Genomic DNA, 20,964 nt, shown 5'->3' on the forward strand with positions numbered 1-20,964 from the left:
CTAGCATTTGACCCTATGTGACCTTCGGTTATTAAGTCTACCATTTGACCCTATGTGACCTTGGGTTGTTAGGGCTACCATTTGACCCTATATGACCTTGGGTTGTAAGGTACCATTTGACTCTATGTGACCTTGGGTTGTTAGGTCTACCATTTGACCCTATGTGACCTTGGGTTGTTAGGTCTACCATTTGACCCTATGTGACCTTGAGTTGTTAAGTCTACCATTTGGCGCTGAGTGACCTCACTGTATTGGGGGGTTGTTTGGTCTAGCATTTGACCCTATGTGACCTTGGGTCGTTAAGTCTACCATTTGGCGCTGACTGACCTCACTATTTGGGAGTTGTTTGGTCTAGCATTTGACCCTTTGTGACCTTTGATTGGTAAGGTATACTGTATTGACATTTGTGACATTTAGGTTTTTGTAGACAAGAAAATATTAAATAAATAGATATGTATATAGCTTTTGATTTTGTACAGTATTTTCATGTGTTCTTTTTGTATACTTACAGGTGATAGAACAAGGTGAAAATGCGTGGAAGGGTGTGGTAATTAGTGATAATAGGAGGATGTCGAAGCCGGGATATTTCCCGCCCGAAAATGTTGTCCTCATAGATAGTTCAGGTACGCTACCATTTCACTTTGAATAATGCTTTTCCTTGTATTATCAGTAAACTTACACAATTCTATTAAAAATATTTGGTGCATATTCTTTCAAGACTTCTGAAAGATATTGTCATCTGATTATAGGGTTGCATTGGAAAACATGTGTAATACCATAAAGAAGATCTTTTGACCATTTGAAAAAAAAAAAACTTCCAATGAAAATAAAATTGTGTAAGAACAAATATTCTTTTTCTTTTGGTTATCCCAGTAGTTATACATGTTTAGTTGGCATGAGGCTTCTATATTTTAATTTTCATTAGATTTTGGTTTTGATTCTTTTTGTATAACCTTATGCATTATCATTTTGGTAGTGAAATTCCTATAAAAAAATCTAAATCAATACAGAAATCTGAAGCTAACAGATCAGTGATCTGTCTGGTATGATATTGGTGTGAGGGGGGGGGGGGGGGGNGCCTTTGGTTAGTTATCTGTATAAAATTCATGTTATATGTCCTACCTTTAGTTATTGCCGACTCGTTTACTGAAAAGATTTTGATCAATAAGCCTATTCTATATTTGCATTGCACTCAAATCAAAAATACCATTATAAATTAATCAATGGCCTCACTGTTTCCTTTCTCCCCTAACAATATCAGCTTCAACTGATGTCAATCCATGTCTAACCTATAATAGCTGGACAAACATATCAAATGCCTGTAATCAGAACTATTTTTATATTAAGTTTTGTATTATCTTTGGTTTTGCATGCAGTAATTTTGTTGACTTATTTCCTCAATTACTTTATGAATGACTACAGCTCATACACTGAAACGAGGCCGACGAGCTCCTAGTCTTCCCAGCATGCAGCAAGTTCCGGACCTTCTTAATCGCAGTCCAGGACATTACAATTACTCAAACCATGATGTTAACCACTACGGCAGTGTAGGGGCAGACGACTCCTTCCCTCCACCCCCCTCATCCCTTGTGTCCTGTATATCTCCCAACAAAGGTATGACATTTCCCCTCACCCCCTGTTTCTGAATATCTCCCAACAAAGGTATGACATGTCCCCTCACCTCCTGTCTCTGAATATCTCCTAACAAAGGTATGACATGTCCCCTCACCTACTGTCTCTGAATATCTCCTAACAAAGGTATGACATGTCCCCTCACCCCTTGTCACTGTATATCTCCTAACAAAGGTATGACATGTCCCCTCACCCCTTGTCACTGTATGTTAGATATATCTACACTTCACCCCCTGTCTCTGAATATCTCCCAACAAAGGTATGACATGTCCCCTCACCCCCTGTCTCTGAATATCTCCTAACAAAGGTATGACATGTCCCCTCACCCCCTGTCTCTGAATATCTCCTAACAAAGGTATGACATGTCCCCTCACCCCTTGTCACTGTATGTTAGATATATCTACACTTCACCCCCTGTCTCTGAATATCTCCCAACAAAGGTATGACATGTCCCCTCACCCCCTGTCTCTGAATATCTCCTAACAAAGGTATGACATGTCCCCTCACCCCCTGTCTCTGAATATCTCCTAACAAAGGTATGACATGTCCCCTCACCCCTTGTCACTGTATGTTAGATATATCTACACTTCACCCCCTGTCTCTGAATATCTCCCAACAAAGGTATGACATGTCCCCTCACCCCCTGTCTCTGAATATCTCCTAACAAAGGTATGACATGTCCCCTCACCCCTTGTCACTGTATATTAGATATATCATCACCTCACCCCCTGTCTCTGAATATCTCCTAACAAAGGTATGACATGTCCCCTCACCCCTTGTCACTGTATATTAGATATATCAACACCTCACCCCCTGTCTCTGAATATCTCCTAACAAAGGTATGACATGTCCCCTCACCTCCTGTCTCTGAATATCTCCTAACAAAGGTATGACATGTCCCCTCACCCCTTGTCACTGTATATTATAAATATCAACACCTCACCCCCTGTCTCTGAATATCTCCTAACAAAGGTATGACATGTCCCCTCACCTCCTGTCTCTGAATATCTCCTAACAAAGGTATGACATGTCTCCTTACCCCTTGTCACTGTATATTAGATATATCTACACCTCACCCCCTGTGTCTGAATATCTCTTCACAAAGGTATGTCATTCCCCTCACCCCTTGTCACTGTAAATGAGATATATCTACACCTCACCCCTGTCTCTGAATATCTCCTAACAAAGGTATGACATGTCACCTAACCTCCTGTCTCTGAATATCTCCTAACAAAGGTATGACATATCCCCTCATCCCCTGTCTCTGAATATCTTCTAACAAAGGTATGACATGTCCTCCACCCCCTGTCTCTGAATATTAAATATATCTACACCTCACCCCCTGTCTCTGAATATCTCCTAGCAAAGGTATGATATGTCACCTCACCTCCTGTCTCTGAATATCTTCTAAAAAAATTATGTCATGTCCCCTCACCTCCTGTCTCTGAATATCTCCTAACAAAGGTATGGCATGTCCCCTCACCCCTTGTCACTGTATGTTAGATATATCTACACCTCACCCCCTGTCTCTGAATATCTCCCAACAAAGGTATGACATTTCCCCTCATCCCCTGTCTCTGAATATCTCCTAACAAAGGTATGACATTTCCCCTCACCCCCTGTCTCTGAATATCTCCTAACAAAGATATGACATGTCTCCTTACCCCTTGTCCCTGAATATCTCCTAACAAAGGTATAACATGTCCCCTCACCTCCTGTCTCTGAATATCTCCTGACAAAGATATGACATGTCTCCTTACCCCTTGTCCCTGAATATCTCCTAACAAAGGTATAACATGTCCCCTCACCTCCTGTCTCTGAATATCTCCTGACAAAGATATGACATGTCTCCTTACCCCTTGTCCCTGAATATCTCCTAACAAAGGTATAACATGTCCCCTCACCTCCTGTCTCTGAATATCTTCTAACAAAGGTATGACATGTCTCCTTACCCCTTGTCCCTGAATATCTCCTAACAAAGGTATGACATCTCCCCTCACCCCTTGTCACTGTATATTAGATACATCAACACCTCACCCCCTGTCTCTGAATATATCCTAGCAAAGGTATGACATGTCCCCTCCCCCCTTGTCCCTGTATATTAGATATATCAACACCTCACCCCCTGTCTCTGACTATCTTGTCACTGTATGTTAGATATATCTACACCTCCCCCCCTGTCTCTGAATATATATATTGGCCCCTATATACCCCTCAACAAAGGCATTTTAAAGCTACACCTATCCCCTTGTTTCTGTATATCTCATAACAGTGTAATGATAACTACACCTATCACCTTGTTTCTGTATATCTCCTAACAAAGGTATAACATGTCCCCTCACCTCCTGTCTCTGAATATCTCCTAGCAAAGGTATGACATGTCACCTAACCTCCTGTCTCTGAATATCTCCTCACAAAGGTATGACATGTCCCCTAACCCCCTGTCTCTGAATATCTCCTAACACAGGTATGACATGTCTCCTTACCCCTTGTCCCTGAATATCTCCTAACAAAGGTATGGCATGTCCCCTCACCCCTTGTCACTGTATATTAGATACATCAACACCTCACCCCCTGTCTCTGACTATCTTGTCACTGTATGTTAGATATATATACACCTCACCCCCTGTCTCTGAATATATATATTGGCCCCTATATACCCCTCAACAAAGGCATTTTAAAGCTACACCTATCCCCTTGTTTCTGTATATCTCCTAACAAAGGTATAATATGTCCACCCATGAGCATTAATCAATTCTGTCACACTTAGCTATGTGTGTAGTGGTGCTAGCCAACATCACAAGAGTAGAATTACCCCAAATCAATAGACTGGACCCAACTTTTCCTGCCAGTTGGCAAATATTGTCTGGAATAATACAGTTTGGTTTGGTTTCAGCATTATTTTAGGCTTGAACACCTAGGTGAAAAATCTGAGAAGGGAGACAACTCCAATTTACCATCTATTCATGAGTTTATATCTTCTGCAAAATATTATTGCATAGATATTTTCTACATGGATTTTATTTGTATAGATAAAGTGATCAACAGTGCTGAATAGTATTTGTTGATTCTTGAATTTGCGGCTTTATGTTTTAAAAAAAAAACAGTTAATGTTTGCAGTTCGTTGGTACAGTGTATATGTCCTACATTTAAAAAAAAAGTAGGTCAGATTATGCATGTTTATGTTTAGATTGAATATAATTTAAATGTTGGTGATTGAAGAATGATTTTTTTTTGGTCAGTGTTAGAACAGGGGAGACAACTGGAGATAAAATCTGAACAATGTTAAAACTTAAACAGTGATATATCTCTCCTTAAAAATATCCCCTGGTTAAAAAATCAATGCTACTGTAGGAATGGAAATAGATTGATGTATGAGTTTCTGAGTTTTAATTATTTTGTAAGTGGTAAGACTGTCAGAAACCATCTATATCTTTGCATTTCTTAGACATCCCAAAGGAGATATATATACAAGCCCCAAGTTCTCCAAAATTGTCAGCTTTAAAAGTAGTTTATGCACTTTGCTTGTATTACATTTTTTCTCCACAACTTAAGCTTTTAAAGTATCATAATATTTGTTATCTTGAGAATATAGGTGCAATGAAAATTTTCTACATTTAAACAATTTTGGTGATAAAATGTACTTTTATTTCATGTGAAGCTGACAAATATTTAATCAACTTGATTGTGGGAGGCAAACCATGTTTTTATAATTGCTATGAATCATCACCATGTGAAAATTATATATGTCGTAGGTTTGTTTTACTATGATATAAAAAGTTTTGTGGTTTTTACGATTTTTGTGCATATTTGTGGTTAGGGCACTTGCATAAACATATTTAAAGTTTAGAAAAAAAGAAAAAAACTTTCATTATTTCATAGATTTGTGGGTTTGACACACTACTACATAATTATTTATTTTGAAGTTTTGATTATGAATCAATCATAAAGTGTATGGTCAGTGTTTGTGCATTAATCTGTGAAAATACCATGTTGGTACAGTTATAGTCATCATTCATACAGCGAAAAGTTTTGGAAACTTGTCAAATCCAACACAATAGCTTGGAAAAATGCGAGGTTTTGCAAGGATTTAAGGGTTTATTGTAAATTTATAACATATTATTTTTAGGGTTCTGTGAGGATTTGAGGGTTTATTGAAATTTAATGACAGTTTGATGAGGATCTCGCTGTGGGTATATACTGTACGTCCAGGACAGGATTTGAGGGTTTGATGAGGATCTCGCTGTGGATGAGGATCTCGCTGTGGGTATATACTGTACGTCCAGGACAGTTGATGGGGAAAGTGCTGTGGGTATAACTGTACGTCCAGGACAAGATTTGAAGGTTTGATGGGGAAAGTGCTTTGGGTATAACTGTACGTCTAGGACAGGATTTGAGGGTTTGATGGGGAAAGTGCTGTGGGTATAACTGTACGTCCAGGACAAGATTTGAGGGTTTGATGGGGAAAGTGCTTTGGGTATAACTGTACTTCCAGGACAGGATTTGAGGGTTTGATGAGTGTGGCGCTGTGGGTATATATACTGTACGTCCAGGACAGGATATGAGGGTTTGATGAGGTAAGTGCTGTGGGTATATACTGTACATCCAGGACAGGGTTTGAGGGTTTGATGGGGAAAGTGCTTTGGGTATACCTGTACTTCGAGGACAGGATTTGAGGTTTTGATAAGTGTGTCGCTATGGGTATATACTGTACGTCCAGGACAGGATATGCGGGTTTGATGAGTGTGTCGCTGTGGGTGTATATACTGTACGTCCAGGACAGGATATGCGGGTTTGATGAGTGTGTCGCTGTGGGTGTATATACTGTACGTCCAGGACAGGATATGCGGGTTTGATGAGTGTGTCGCTGTGGGTATATGATGAGTGTGTCGCTGTGGGTATATATTCTGTACGTCCAGGACAGGATTTGAGGGTTTGATTGGGAAAGTGCTGTGGGTATATTCTGTACATCTAGGACAGGATTTGAGGGTTTGATGAGTGAGTCGCTGTGGGTATATATACTGTACGTCCAGGACAGGGTTTGAGGGTTTGATGGGGAAAGTGCTTTGGGTATAACTGTACTTCCAAGACAGGATTTGAGGTGTTGATGAGTGGGTCGCTGTGCGTATATACTGTGCGTCTAGGACAGGATATGAGGGTTTGATGAGTGTGGCGCTGTGGGTATATACTGTACATCTAGGACAGGATATGAGAGTTTGACTGGGAAAGTGCTGTGGGTATATACTGTATGTCTAGGACAGGATATGAGGGTTTGATGAGTGTGTCGCTGTGGGTATATACTGTACATCTAGGACATGATTTGAAGGTTTTGATGAGTGTGTCGCTGTGGGTATATAATGTACATCCAGGACAGGATATGAGGGTTTGATGGGGAAAGTGCTGTGGTTATATACTGTACTTCTAGGACAGGACTTGAGGGTTTGATAGGAAAAGTGCTTTGGGGATAACTGTACTTCCAGGACACGATTTGAGGGTTTGATGAGGATCTCGCTGTGGGTATATATTGTACGTCCAGGACAGGCTATGAGGGTTTGATGAGTGTATCGCTGTGCGTATATACTGTTTGTCTAGGACAGGATATGAGGGTTTGATGAGGATCTCGCTGTGGGTATATACTGTCCATCTAGGACATGATTTGAAGGTTTTGATGAGTGAGTCGCTGTGGGTATATAATGTTCATCCAGGACAGGATATGAGGGTTCGATGAGTATGTCGCTGTGCGTATATACTGTCCATCCAGGACAGGATTTGAGGTTTTGATGAGTGTGTCGCTGGGGGTATATACTGTACGTCCAGGACAGGAGTTGAGGGTTTGATGAGTGTGTCGCTATGGGTAAATACTGTACGTCCAGGACAGAATTCGAGGGTTTGATGAGTGTGTTGCTGTGTGTATATACTGTACATCCAGGACATGATTTGAAGGTTTTTATGAGTGTGTCGCTGTGGGAATATAATGTACATCCAGGACAGGATATGAGGGTTTGATGGGGTGCTGTGGGTATATACTGCACATCCAGGACAGGATTTGAGGGTTTCATGAGTGTGTCGCTGGGTGTATATACTGTACGTCCAGGATAGAATTTGAGGTTTTGATGGGGATGATGAGTGTGTCGCTGTGGTTATATACTGTACTTCTAGGACAGGACTTGAGGGTTTGATAGGAAAAGTGCTTTGGGTATAACTGTACTTCGAGGACAGGATTTGAGGTTTTGATGAGTGTGTCGCTGGGGGTATATACTGTACGTGCAGGACAGGATTTTGGATTTTGATGGGGAAAGTGCTTTGGGTATAACTGTCCTTCCAGGACAGGATTTGAGGGTTTGATGAGTGTGTCGCTGTGTGTATAAACTGTACTTCCAGGACAGGATTTGAGGGTTTGATGAGTGTGTCGCGGTGGGTATATTCTGTACGTCCAGGACAGGATTCGAGGGTTTGATGGGTAAAGTTCTGTGGGTATATACTGTACGTCCAGGACAGGAGTTGAGGGTTTGATGAGTGTGTCGCGGTGGGTATATTCTGTACGTCCAGGACAGGATTTGAGTGTTTGATGGGAAAAGTGCTTTGGGTATAACTGTTCTTCCAGGACAGGATTTGAGGTTTTGATGAGTGTTTCGCTGTGCGTATATACTGTACATCCAGGACGGGATTTGAGGGTTTGATGAGTTTGTCGCTGTGTGTATATACTGTACTTCCAGGACAGGGTTTGAGGTTTTGATGAGTGTGTCGCTGGGGGTATATACTGTACGTCCAGGACAGGAGTTGAGGGTTTGATGGGAAAAGTGCTGTGGGTATAACTGTATGTCCAGGACAGGATTCGAGGGTTTGATGGGGAAGGTGCTGTGGGTATATACTGTACGTCCATGACAGGATATGAGGGTTCGATGAGTGTGTCGCTGTGTGTATATACTGTACTTCCAGGACGGGATTTGAGGGTTTGATGGGAAAAGTGCTGTGGGTATAACTGAATGTCCAGGACAGGATTTGGGGGTTTGATGGGGAAAGTGCTGTGGGTATATACACCCAGACAGGATAGGAGGGTTCGATGAGTGTGTCGCTGTGTGTATAAACTGTATGTCCAGGACAGGATTCGAGGGTTTGATTGGGAAAGTGCTGTGGGTATATACTGTACATCTAGGACAGGATTTGAGGGGTTGATGGGAAAAGTGCTTTGGGGATAACTGTACTTCCAGGACAGGATTTGAGGGGTTGATGAGTGTGTCGCTGTGTGTATAAACTGTACTTCCAGGGGAAAGTGCTGTGGGTATATACTGTACGTCCAGGACAGGATATGAGGGTTCGATGAGTGTGTCGCTGTGGGTATATACTGTACGTCCAGGACAGGATATGAGGGTTCGATGAGTGTGTCGCTGTGGGTATATACTGTACGTCCAGGACAGGATTTGAGGGTTTGATGAGTGTGTCGCTGTGGGTATATACTGTACGTCTAGGACAGGATTTGAGAGTTTGATGAGTGTGTCGCTGTGGGTATATACTGTATGTCTAGGACAGGATTTGAGGGTTTGATGAGTGTGTCGCTGTGGGTATATACTGTACGTCCAGGACAGGATTTGAGGGATGAGTGTGTCGCTGTGGGTATATACTGTATGGCCAGGACAGGATTGAGGGTTTGATGAGTGTGTCGCTGTGGGTATATACTGTACGTCCAGGACAGGATTTGAGGGTTTGATGGGGAAAGTGCTGTGCGTATATACTGTACGTCCAGGACAGGATTTGAGGTTTTGATGGGGATATTGCTGCGAGTGTCTGAGTTGGGGCACACACTAGGATAGTGAAAATCAATACTACCCCTAGTCTCTTTACCTGACAACAATACATACATCATGTATACACTTTCTCTTGACGAGGTTACACAGGTACATAAACCAACTATGTCAACTCTCACCCAAGGCAAGGCTGTCATTATTTTAACAGGGCTACATTTAAAGGTGTGTTTTTCTGTCTGTATGCTCTTTTCAATACACTACAGCAATTGTCTGTTGTTGTCTCAGTGTATCACTAGTACACGCTTGAATGGTCTTTGTTTACAACACACAGCTAAATCCTTGGATAATAATAGAGGTGGGAATATCTATATCGGATAATGATACACAACAATATAAGGTGAAGTTAAAGGTCACGCCTTCTCCCAGGTAAACATTTCTAAAACACTCTCAAGGGGAAATTTTCATTCCGATAAAAGTTCACAAAGAAATGTGTATAATGACAAACACAGAAAGGAAATTCACCATAGAACCTATTGCTTGGAAGTAAGGAATATTCTATAGTGATGGTAGTTGTGTGTTTCTAGATAAACCATGCATTCTCCAGTGATTGTAGTTGTGTGTTTCTAGATAAACCAAGCATTCTCAAGTAATTATAGTTGTGTGTTACTAGATACACCAAGCATTCTCAAGTAAATATAGTTGTGTGTTACTAGATAAACCATGCATTCTCCAGTGATTGTAGTAGTGTGTTACTAGATAAACCATGCATTCTCCAATGATTGTAGTTGTGTGTTACTAGATACACCAAGCATTCTCAAGTAATTATAGTTGTGTGTTACTAGATAAACCATGCATTCTCCAGTGATGGTAGTTGTGTGTTACTAGATAATCCATGCATTCTCAAGTGATTGTAGTTGTGTGTTACTAGATACACCAAGCATTCTCTAGTGATTGTAGTTGTGTGTTACTAGATAATCTATAAGCATTCTTCAGTGATTGTAGTTGTGTGTTACTAGATAAACCAAGCATTCTCTAGTGATTGTAGTTGTGTGTTACTAGATAAACCAAGCATTCTCAAGTGGTCATAGTTGTGTGTTACTAGATACACCAAGCATTCTCAAGTAATTATAGATGTGTGTTACTAGATAAACCATGCATTCTCAAGTGATTATATTTGTGTGTTACTAGATCAATCCCCGATCATTCTCAAGTGATTGAAGGTGTGTGTTTCTAGATAAACCAAGCATTCTCAAGTGATTATAGTTGCGTGTTACTAGATACACCAAGCATTCTCTAGTGATTGTAGTTGTGTGTTACTAGATAATCTATAAGCATTCTTCAGTGATTGTAGTTGTGTGTTACTAGATAAACCAAGCATTCTCAAGTGATTATAGTTGTGTGTTACTAGATCAATCCCAGATCATTCTCCAATGATTGTAGTTGTGTGTTTCTAGATAAACCAAGCATTCTCTAGTGATTGTAATTCATGTTACTAAATTAATCTCTAAGCATTCTCAAATCATTCTCTAGTGATGGTAGATATTTATTACCTGATAAATGGTAGTTCAACCACCTAGATTTCTCTTGTAATAGCTGCCAAATCTGTTTCTAGACAAACCACCAAACATATTCAAGAGAGGGTAGTATTTTCTAGTAGTAGTAGTCCAGAGGTTTAGACATACCACCAAGCACTATTTAGTAATGGTAGTTTAACCACCAGGATTTCTCTGAGATATGGCTGCCAAAGCTATGTGTACCAGATAAACTAGCTGATACCTGATAGAAGTAACACAGCCCTGTAGTTAATTGCTGCAGCATCTCATAAGACAACCTGAGGATTGTGTTTTACACATGATATCATATATCCTTCATTCTAACATCTGGGAGGTGGCATGGCAGATGGTATGGAAACAGGAGTGTGAAAAATGAAAAAGGTAAAATTCTCAGATGATTTTTATGTGATTGGGGGTGTGGTGTTAGCCTTTGGCTATAATTGGAAACAGACACCTGAAGGAGGAGGGATTTTATACGCTAGTATATGGTCCATATCTTCTATATATTCACAGACTAATAGGAATGTACTCTGTGTAATTTCTAGCCTTATTCACACTAATCTTAGATGATAGCTGTTGGCCATTTCTAAAACATTGTCTTGTTGTTTATCGAACACAACAGGAGATACATGTATATAGGCAAAACACAAGGATAGGCGGCAGTTATTGGTCCCGGTTGTATTGTGTGTAGATGGGTACAGGGAAGATATACGTAATAGATCTTTACGCTGGAGTTACAAAATATCTACAGTATGAAGTAAGTCGGAACAGGAGACAGTGGTCACAGACGTCTGCCTCTGTCCTACACTGATGGGTAGGACTGTGTCAGTTGTACACCACACTATTCCCCTGGATAGGTGATTGAGTTATCGTAATCAGACCGTCATCGATTACCGTGTGTATAGGGTAGGTGTGCTCCAATACCACTCAGCAAGTTAACGGCTGTCAGACTCCTCTCGTGTTGATTGCAGAGAGAGGATTTTAAATGTACGGTGGAACTCATTCTGACATTTGTTGTCATTAGATACTGGGTGTCATTGATGTGTGCTCATTGTCGGGACGTTACAATATATTTGGAGATTTTGATTTAGGATGTATTCAAGGTTGGCCTGATGTATAGCCATGTATTTAGCAATCATAATGATAACAATGTATTCATAGATTGCTGTGATGTATTACTATATTCAGAGATTTTCCTGATGTTGCAGTGTATTCACAGATGACATATGATACAGCCGTACATTTGGAGATCGTCGTGATACAGAGATACATTAAGAGGTTGTCAGGATGTAGAATGTAATTTGATATCATCATGATATTGTGATGTGATGCTGTATTCAGAGATTGTCTTGATGTTGCTTTGACACAATGTAGTTTAGAGATTAAGTCAATATATCTTTTTATTCAGTGATTGACGCAATGTAGCTTTGTATATAGAGATTAAGTCAATATATCTTTTTATTCAGAGATTGTCTTGATGTAGCTTTGACGCAATGTAGCTTTGTATATTGAGATTAAGGCAATATAGCTTTTTATTCAGGGATTGACAAATTGTAGTTTTGCATTCAGAGATTGACACAATGTAGCTTTTTATTCAGAGATTGACAAATTGTAGTTTTGCATTCAGAGATTGGCGCAATGTAGCTTTTTATTCAGAGATTGGCGCAATGTAGCTTTTTATTCAGAGATTGATGCAATGTAACTTTGTATTTAGAGATTAAGGCAATGTAACTTTGTATTCAGAGATTGATGCAATGTAGCTTTGTATTTAGATTTACACATTATAGTTTCGTTTTCTGAGATTGATGCAATTTAGCTTTTCATGTAGAGATTGAAACAGTGTAGTTTTTATTTCGAGATTGACGCAGTACTGTAGCTTTGTATTCAGAGATTAACACATTTTAGCTTTGTATTCAGAGATTGACACAATCATGCTTTGTATTCAGAGATTATGATGCAGCGATGTATTCAGAATGTCACTAATTTAAACAATACATATTTGGAGATGTCAATGTCATATGGTTTATTGTTTCAGATTGCCATGGTTATATCCACCATCACCATGACCACAACGGTGCCTTATACCTAACGGGTCATCATATTCACCATCAGCCCCATACTCAATACAGCTCAGTGCCCGACAGTCATGTAAGTAGATCTGATACTCAGTGCCTGAAATGGCTGGCCCGAAAAAAGAAAAAAAAATGGGCAAGTAAAATATTTGAAGCACTGGCCCAATTGACATGTTGGTGGCCCAATAATTTTGGAAAGAAATATTTCCACAGTATTTAATACAATGCTTCAGCACATTTAAAATCACATTTAACATGATAATGTCTGTAATATATAAAACAGAATAAAACCTTATATTTTTAATTCTTCAACCCTAGTTAAAACCTGACATGATCCACTCCCTTCAGGTCTCAAGTATAAAGAAATTACATTAAACTCGCACCTCAAAGAAGACACCCCTGGCCGTATTTCTACGCAGCATACAGAAGATCTAAAAAAATCATCACATTTTCTAATATTTACTGTTCGTAATATACCGTAATTACAGACAGTTCATTTCGTATCGAAGTAATGACTCAAAAAGGTACTGTCCCCCAGCTAATGTGAAAGGGACTATCGTTGGTTTTATCCCAGATTTTTTCGACAGTCGCCCAAACTATTTTTGTTGGGTCGGTGACTACCTCACTTTTGACAACTTTTGGTCGCCCGAGCAAGAATTTAATTGCCAATGGCAAGTGGGCGACCGTCCATTTCAGGAACTGGACACTCTTCTCTATCAGACTCATACTCAGTACAGCTCCACGTCTGAGAGTCATTTAGGTACAACTATCAATCTACTCCCTCAGACCCATACTCAGTACAGCTCCACGTCTGAGAGTCATTTAAGTACAACTATCAATCTACTCCCTCAGACCCATACTCAGTACTGTATATACATTTTGAAGCTCCATACCTGAGGGTCATGTAAGTACAGCGAAAACTTGACTCCCATGGACCCATATACGCCAATACAGCTCCAGGTTATATAAAGTAATTACATCTAATACTCCTCTCCCAATGTCAGTACTCAGTACAGCTTCAGTACACCTTATGAGTCCACTAAATATATTTCCTGCATTAGTTTCTTACCTTTTAGTCCTTCACAGTGGGCTTACTTCATGTAGGACTAAGCAATGTTCGTATCATTGTCTGACCATCCTTCCATAGATAAAATATATGAAATCTCACTCAAGATCATATATAGACTCATACAGGTATTGTACTCTAAAAAACAAAACGAAAAGGAAAGCTTGCTAGACATTTATTACTCTGTAAGATATTGAGATATCTAGTGTTGGAGGTCCTTCATACTCTTGCTCTTGTTATGTATGGTTATGGATCATTTTCAACTAAAAGCTGCTTAAACATCACCAAATAATGGGTGTATTAAATTCCATAGGATGTCAATTAACCCAATCTTACACACTGTAAGTTGTCATTTTGTGTACGGTATATCTACAACTGCTACTCAGTACCAGGGATATTATGTTATCTGTTCCTCGGCTCTAGTCTGTCATGTCATTTAATTGGCTATAAAGGTTAGTACACACTGCAGGTTTTACCAAAAGGTACTCACTGTGCACTGACACTGACATCATTGTAACTTATTATGGTGAATATGTTGCGGTTCATTAGGGTTTAGGCAATTATTGTAAACAGTAATATGGAACAGTCATCATTTTTAGAAATACCACATTCCTTGCTCTCTGCCACCTTCATTTGGTGTCTTTGTGAACTCTACTGTGAAAACCACAAAAGTTAAAGGTGAAATCATGATCTTTTGGGTGATTGAATCAAATCTGTATTATTAAATGAAGCTTGATGATAAGCTTCTTTAGGATGCTGAATAGAACAGTAATGGCCACCCAGGCACATAGCTCTGTTCTAAAGAGTTAATGGGAAAGATATTATTGTGCGGTAATTCATCACGAACAACGAGGATTGGTTCTTGATTCTAGTGACTTCAGGTAAAATCTTTAGGGAGATGGGATGTGCCACTGATGGAATCATGAACATTTTTGTACTCACAAGTGGAGGCAATGACAACTATTGTTAATTATTGATAATAGTAACTTTCAAAGAAGATTTAAATTGATGTATGGTGGTCAATTAGGACACAAGTACAGATGTGCAGTTACAAACCGTGTCAGAGAATGCTTAATAAGCTCTAATGAAGGGGCCGCGGTGTCCCAGTGGTTAAGGCGTCTAACATTCTGCTTCCACTAGCCATCCACCACTGGGTCGTGGATTCGAGGCCTATGTGGGGCAGTCACCAGGACTGGCATGTCCTTAAATGACCATAGCTGTAAATAGGACGTAAAACAAACCAAACCAAAGCTCTATTTATCTTTTAAGCAGTTGTTTGTATACACGAATCAAATGCACTTTCTTAGAAAAAAATATGCATATTACTTAAATCTGTTTTCTCATGTCGCTATATTGAAATATGTTAAAATGAAAAACCATATATGCTGAGTGTTCATATCTTGGGTCGGTTTTTACATACATAAACTGCATCTGGTTTCATTAGTAAGTAAAGTATTTTTGGGTGTAGAATAGCATTAATCTTTGAGTGTATACACATTTCATGTTGCAAAACATTTAGTCGATTATGTTGTAAGTAACTCAACATAGAATGGACTGATTGCATTTAGATTCATAAATCCTGATAATCTCTGAAGATTAGAGGAGGCAGTCGTCTGTAATGTTCAAGAGCTGTATTATATAAAATGTAGGGGTCCTGATTTACAAAATTATCACTAAGCAGACATGTCTTAGGGAAAACTCATACCAACAGATAGGCAGTAAGGTACGTAGCATACATCCTCAAGTCTTCTTTTCTCAGTAATGTAGCATGCATCCTAAAGTCTTCTTTTCTCAGTAAGGTAGCATGCATCCTCACGTCTCCTTTTCTCAGCAAGGTAGCATTCATCCTTAAGTCTCCTTTTCTCAGTAAGGTAGCATACATCCTCAAGTCTCCTTTTCTCAATAAGGTAGCATGCATCCTTAAGTCTCCTTTTCTCAGTAAGGTAGCATGCATCCTTAAGTCTTATTTTCTCAGTAAGGTAGCATACATCCTCAAGTCTTCTTTTCTCAGTAAGTCAACATACATCCTTAAGTCTCCTTTTCTCAGTAAGGTAGCATGCATCCTTAAGTCTCCTTTTCTCAGTAAGGTAGCATGCATCCTTAAGTCTCCTTTTCTCAGTAAGGTAGCATGCATCCTTAAGTCTCCTTTTCTCAGTAAGGTAGCATGCATCCTTAAGTCTCCTTTTCTCAGTAAGGTAGCATGCATCCTTAAGTCTCCTTTTCTCAGTAAGGTAGCATGCATCCTTAAGTCTCCTTTTCTCAGTAAGGTAGCATGCATCCTTAAGTCTCCTTTTCTCAGTAATTCAACCTCCATCCTTAGTAACATTTTGTAACTCTGTGTTGTGTTGAAACGAGATCAATGAGAGAGCAATATTTCAGTGTGAAGATTGTGCACAGTGCACCGCAGCAAGTAAAACAATTGGCTATTGTAGCACTTGATTTGCTGTATAACTTGACATTGTGATGTCTGATACAGCCATGAAATGACACTTTTGATTGTTTAAAATGTCGCAGGAAATAACCTTTTGCTGATTGATTGGTTAATTGATCGGATATTCAATTTTACGTAATGGCATTCCTTTTTCAAATTACTTCTATGTATTTGATAAATCTGGGAAACTACATTCCTGTTGTTTCCAATAAATTTTTATTTTTATTATTGGAGTCGGCAAATTAAGTTTTGTATTGCATCAAGTGACAGTTTTGTTTATCATATGAAAGTTTTGTATCATTTTAAAAGTTTTGTTGAATTGTGTGACAGTTTAGTTGTATCCTGTAATAGTTATTTGTATTATGTGACAGTTTAGTTGAATCATGTAATAATTATTTGTATTATGTGACAGTTTAGTTGAATCATGTGACTGTTTTGTTGTGTCATGTTATAGTTTTCTTGTATCATGATAATTGTGATTGTTTTGTTATATCATGTAATATTTTTGTTGTATCATGTAATAGATTTGTTGTATCATGTGACTGTTTTGTTGTATCATGTAATAGTTTTGTTGTATCATGTGACAGTTTAGTTGTATCATGTAATAGTGTTGTTGTATCATGTGACTTTTGTTGTGTCATGTTATAGTTTTCTTGTATCATGATAATTGTGATTGTTTTGTTATATCATGTAATATTTTTGTTGTATCATGTAATAGTGTTGTTGTATCATGTGACTGTTTTGTTGTATCATGTGACAGTTTTGTTGTATCATGTGATTGTGTTCTTGTGTTATGTAACAGTGTGAAGTCTGATGCTATCAACAAAACAAATTTCTTTTTCAATCAACCAACAACGTTTGACGCTAGAAAACAACAATATCCTGCACTTAACACTGATAGCTTCGTATCATTGATTAGTGTTGCATTAATGTTTTGTCATTTTGTTGAAAATGGCTTCTAATCGCATGATTGAGGGTTCTCTGTTTGTGAAGCATTACCAAAAAAATGGATTGTACCCCCGAGTCTGCGCTCAATGGCCGCCTTAGTGTTTGTGAGCACTGTAGGATGGAGTCAACCGGACTGATAATCAGCTAGCAATATTCATGAATTACATGAAAAATTGGACAATATCTATAGAAAGATAGCTGGCAGTCATAAATGCTGGAGGGGGTTGTGATGGGCTATAGTACACTCACTAGATACAAGCCTGACGTTTGTCAGTCTGTGGTAGCAACTATCTGACATAGTCAAGCCAGCTTGCTTTTGTATCCATCGAGTTCTGATAACTTTCCAATCATGCAGGCAATTTCATTGGAAATCGTCCAATGTTTATGGAAAAAAATACAGTTGTGAAGTTGATGGCAGTAAGAATTCTCCACCAGGTTTTCTGCAGTTGTCGTGGAGATTGCGTTTGTCTCTGCCTAGGTAGCACACCACTATAATCTCAAGCCACAGTAAAATAGACACTGCGGTAGTTATCAGATTATTCTTTTAAAACTTAGTAATTAATGAGGAGATGAACGTATGGTTACAATGTGAAATACCGATGGAGGAGAAATTTGTGTTCTGGCAGACTACCTGTGGGGATTATTTCCTGTTTGGCAATTTGCCAGAGATATTTCACCACTATGTAGAGCCTATTAAACTTTACAGTTAGATTCATGTTCACAGAAACCATACTCTAAACCTGGGGATTTGTATAATCTGTTTTAAAGCTTGGACCCTTATGATCCTGGTCATGCTCGCCCACCCCCATCCTCGCATCCCGTATCTTCACCTCCTATTCTCCCCCCAACAAGTCTAGATTTAGCCACTAACTCAGCATCTCCCCCATTGCAAGGATATGCCTTTTTCATTTGACCCATCACATCTAGATTAGACATTTCCATCCACTGTGCTTTTATTTATTTGACCCAGCACCCCAACACTAGGACATGACTTGAACTGTGACCCTCAAATTGATCCTTCCCCTAAATTCTTACCATCCTTACTTGACCAATTCTCTGAACCCTCACCCCTTCTGAATTGACCAACTATCCCCAGACCATGGTCTGGCCCTTCCTTGGCTCCCCTTTCACCATCCACCTCTACCTAGCCAAGGCTCCCCCCTCCCCCTCCACATCTACCTAGCGGAGACCCCTAACGGAGACCCCTAACGGTCCCCTCTTACTTCCCCTACCAGCTGGTGTGATAAGCCCAGTGGGAGGCGTACCTCTCACCTGGTGTTTACATTAAATTGGCAGCCTCCTTTGATGAGTAACAAGCTACAATTGTAAACAAGGATTAACCTCCCCTGGTCAATCCATACATGCAACAGTAGACTATTAACATTCCTACCTAGTGGTCAGTCAGTAAAGGACTGGGTAGTGGTCAGTCTAAACTGGTCAGAGGTGTTAGATCAGACCCAGTGGAGAGTAAGTGACCAGGGAACCACCAGCAGTATATGCTAACTGACCAGATGACTTATTAGCTGGCAGTAAAGAGTAGGGAGGGGGAGCTAGGCACTACCTGAACTGGTCAGGGGTGTGAGATCAGTCTGTAAACTGGACAGAGGTATTAGACCATACTCACTGGTCAGTATACCACTGGGGCACTACTGGTCAGTGGTATTTTCTGTATAGGTCAGACCTCTTAGGTAAATTACTTCTCTAGTATCTTTCTGTATCCCTCCATGTTTGAATACATATGAAACCTTTCCTTTAATGTCAAACCTACAACTGATCAGACCAAAGTTTCCAGACCTTTGATATTGAGGTCACTGTTACTGAAGTAATGGTAACTGGTAGTGTTTATTTCACAAATACAGATAATAAAGCTCTGTGTTTACACCAATATGAACATTTCTTATACATATAACTGTTGGATGGTGTGCCTGCCAATCTGATCTCAACTGATCATAGTTCTATACTTTTGTCATGAAGAGGTACCCTTGTGATGTAGGATATGCTTCAAAGCTAAATATCATCTATGGCCGAGGATCACCCAGGAATGGGATGATCATTAATGTACAAGAATCATCCATGAAGGATGTCATCGTACATTGTTAAGAATCATTAAGTAAATTGTGAACTTCTTGCTGTGGCTCACAACTGGATTATACTTTATATTAGTGACTGGATCATCCCTGGATAGATTTGATATTCATGATTGTGGATGACCATTAGATGGATTTGATATTCATGGTTGTGGATCACCATTAGATAGATTTGATATTCATGGTTGTGGATCACCATTAGATGGATTTGATATTCATGGATGTAGATCACCATTTGATAGATTTGATATTCATGGTTGTGGATGACCATTAGGTGGATTTGATATTCATGGATGTGGATCACCATTAGATAGATTTGATATTCATGGTTGTGGATCACCATTAGATGGATTTGATATTCATGATTGTGGATCACCATTAAATGGATTTGGTATTCATGATTGTGAATCACCATTAAATGGATTTGATATTCATGGTTGTGGATCACCATTAGATAGATTTGATATTCATGATTGTTGATCACCATTTGATAGATTTGATATTCATGGTTGTGGATGACCATCAGATGGATTTGATATTCATGGTTGTGGATCACCATTAGATAGATTTGATATTCATGATTGTTGATGACCATTAGATGGATTTGATATTCATGATTGTAGATCACCATTTGATAGATTTGATATTCATGATTGTGGATCACCATTTGATAGATTTGATATTCATGGTTGTGCATCACCATTAGATAGATTTGATATTCACGGTTGTGGATCACCATTAATGATCCATTAGATAGATTTGATATTTAGGATTGTGGATCACCATTTGATAGATTTGATATACATGCTTGTGGATCACCATTTGATAGATTTGATATACATGCTTGTGGATCACCATTTGATAGATTTGATATTCATGGTTGTGGATGACCATTAAATGGATTTGATATTCATGGTTGTGGATGACCATTAGATAGATTTGATATTCACGGTTGTGGATCACCATTAATGATCCATTAGATAGATTTGATGTTCATGATTGTAGATCACCATTTGATAGATTTGATATTCATGATTGTGGATCACCATTTGATAGATTTGATATTCATGGATGTAGATCACCATTAGATGGATTTGATATTCATGGATGTAGATCACCATTAGATGGATTTAATATTCATGGTTGTGGATCACCATTAGATGGATTTGATATTCATGGTTGTGGATCACCATTAGATAGATTTGATATTCATGGTTGTGGATCACCATTAGATGGATTTGATATTCATGGATATAGATCACTTAAAGATGGATTTGATATTCATGGATCGATGTAGATCACTTATAGATTGTCCTTTACAATGTTTGATTTGCTTTGGCATGTTTCTGTAGCCAGGCTTACAATCTTGTCTGCCAAACAATCATATTGAAGTTCTGTAGATATGGATGGTCCTTTGGACTACAGGATGT

At 39.1% G+C, this 20,964-nt stretch overlaps 1 protein-coding gene across 3 annotated transcripts in view; it reads left to right on the forward strand.

Annotated features, from left to right (window-relative positions):
* Positions 1 to 451: 451 nt before the first annotated feature.
* Positions 452 to 20,964, forward strand: part of LOC110464206 (caskin-1-like) — a 61,307-nt gene continuing 40,794 nt past the window's right edge. Inside the window, exons 1-3 of one of the 3 annotated variants that reach the window (XM_021519301.1) lie at positions 452 to 623; positions 1,423 to 1,614; positions 12,966 to 13,078. In XM_021519301.1, coding sequence (XP_021374976.1) covers positions 569 to 623; positions 1,423 to 1,614; positions 12,966 to 13,078 — 360 coding nt within the window. In that variant the 5' untranslated portion in view covers positions 452 to 568. The remainder of the gene's footprint in view (positions 624 to 1,422; positions 1,615 to 12,965; positions 13,079 to 20,964) is intronic. The other 2 variants (XM_021519302.1, XM_021519303.1) reach the window with 2 other exon arrangements.

This window comes from Mizuhopecten yessoensis, unplaced genomic scaffold (assembly GCF_002113885.1).
Source record: "Mizuhopecten yessoensis strain PY_sf001 unplaced genomic scaffold, ASM211388v2 scaffold10971, whole genome shotgun sequence".
Taxonomy (NCBI): Eukaryota; Metazoa; Mollusca; class Bivalvia; order Pectinida; family Pectinidae; genus Mizuhopecten; species Mizuhopecten yessoensis.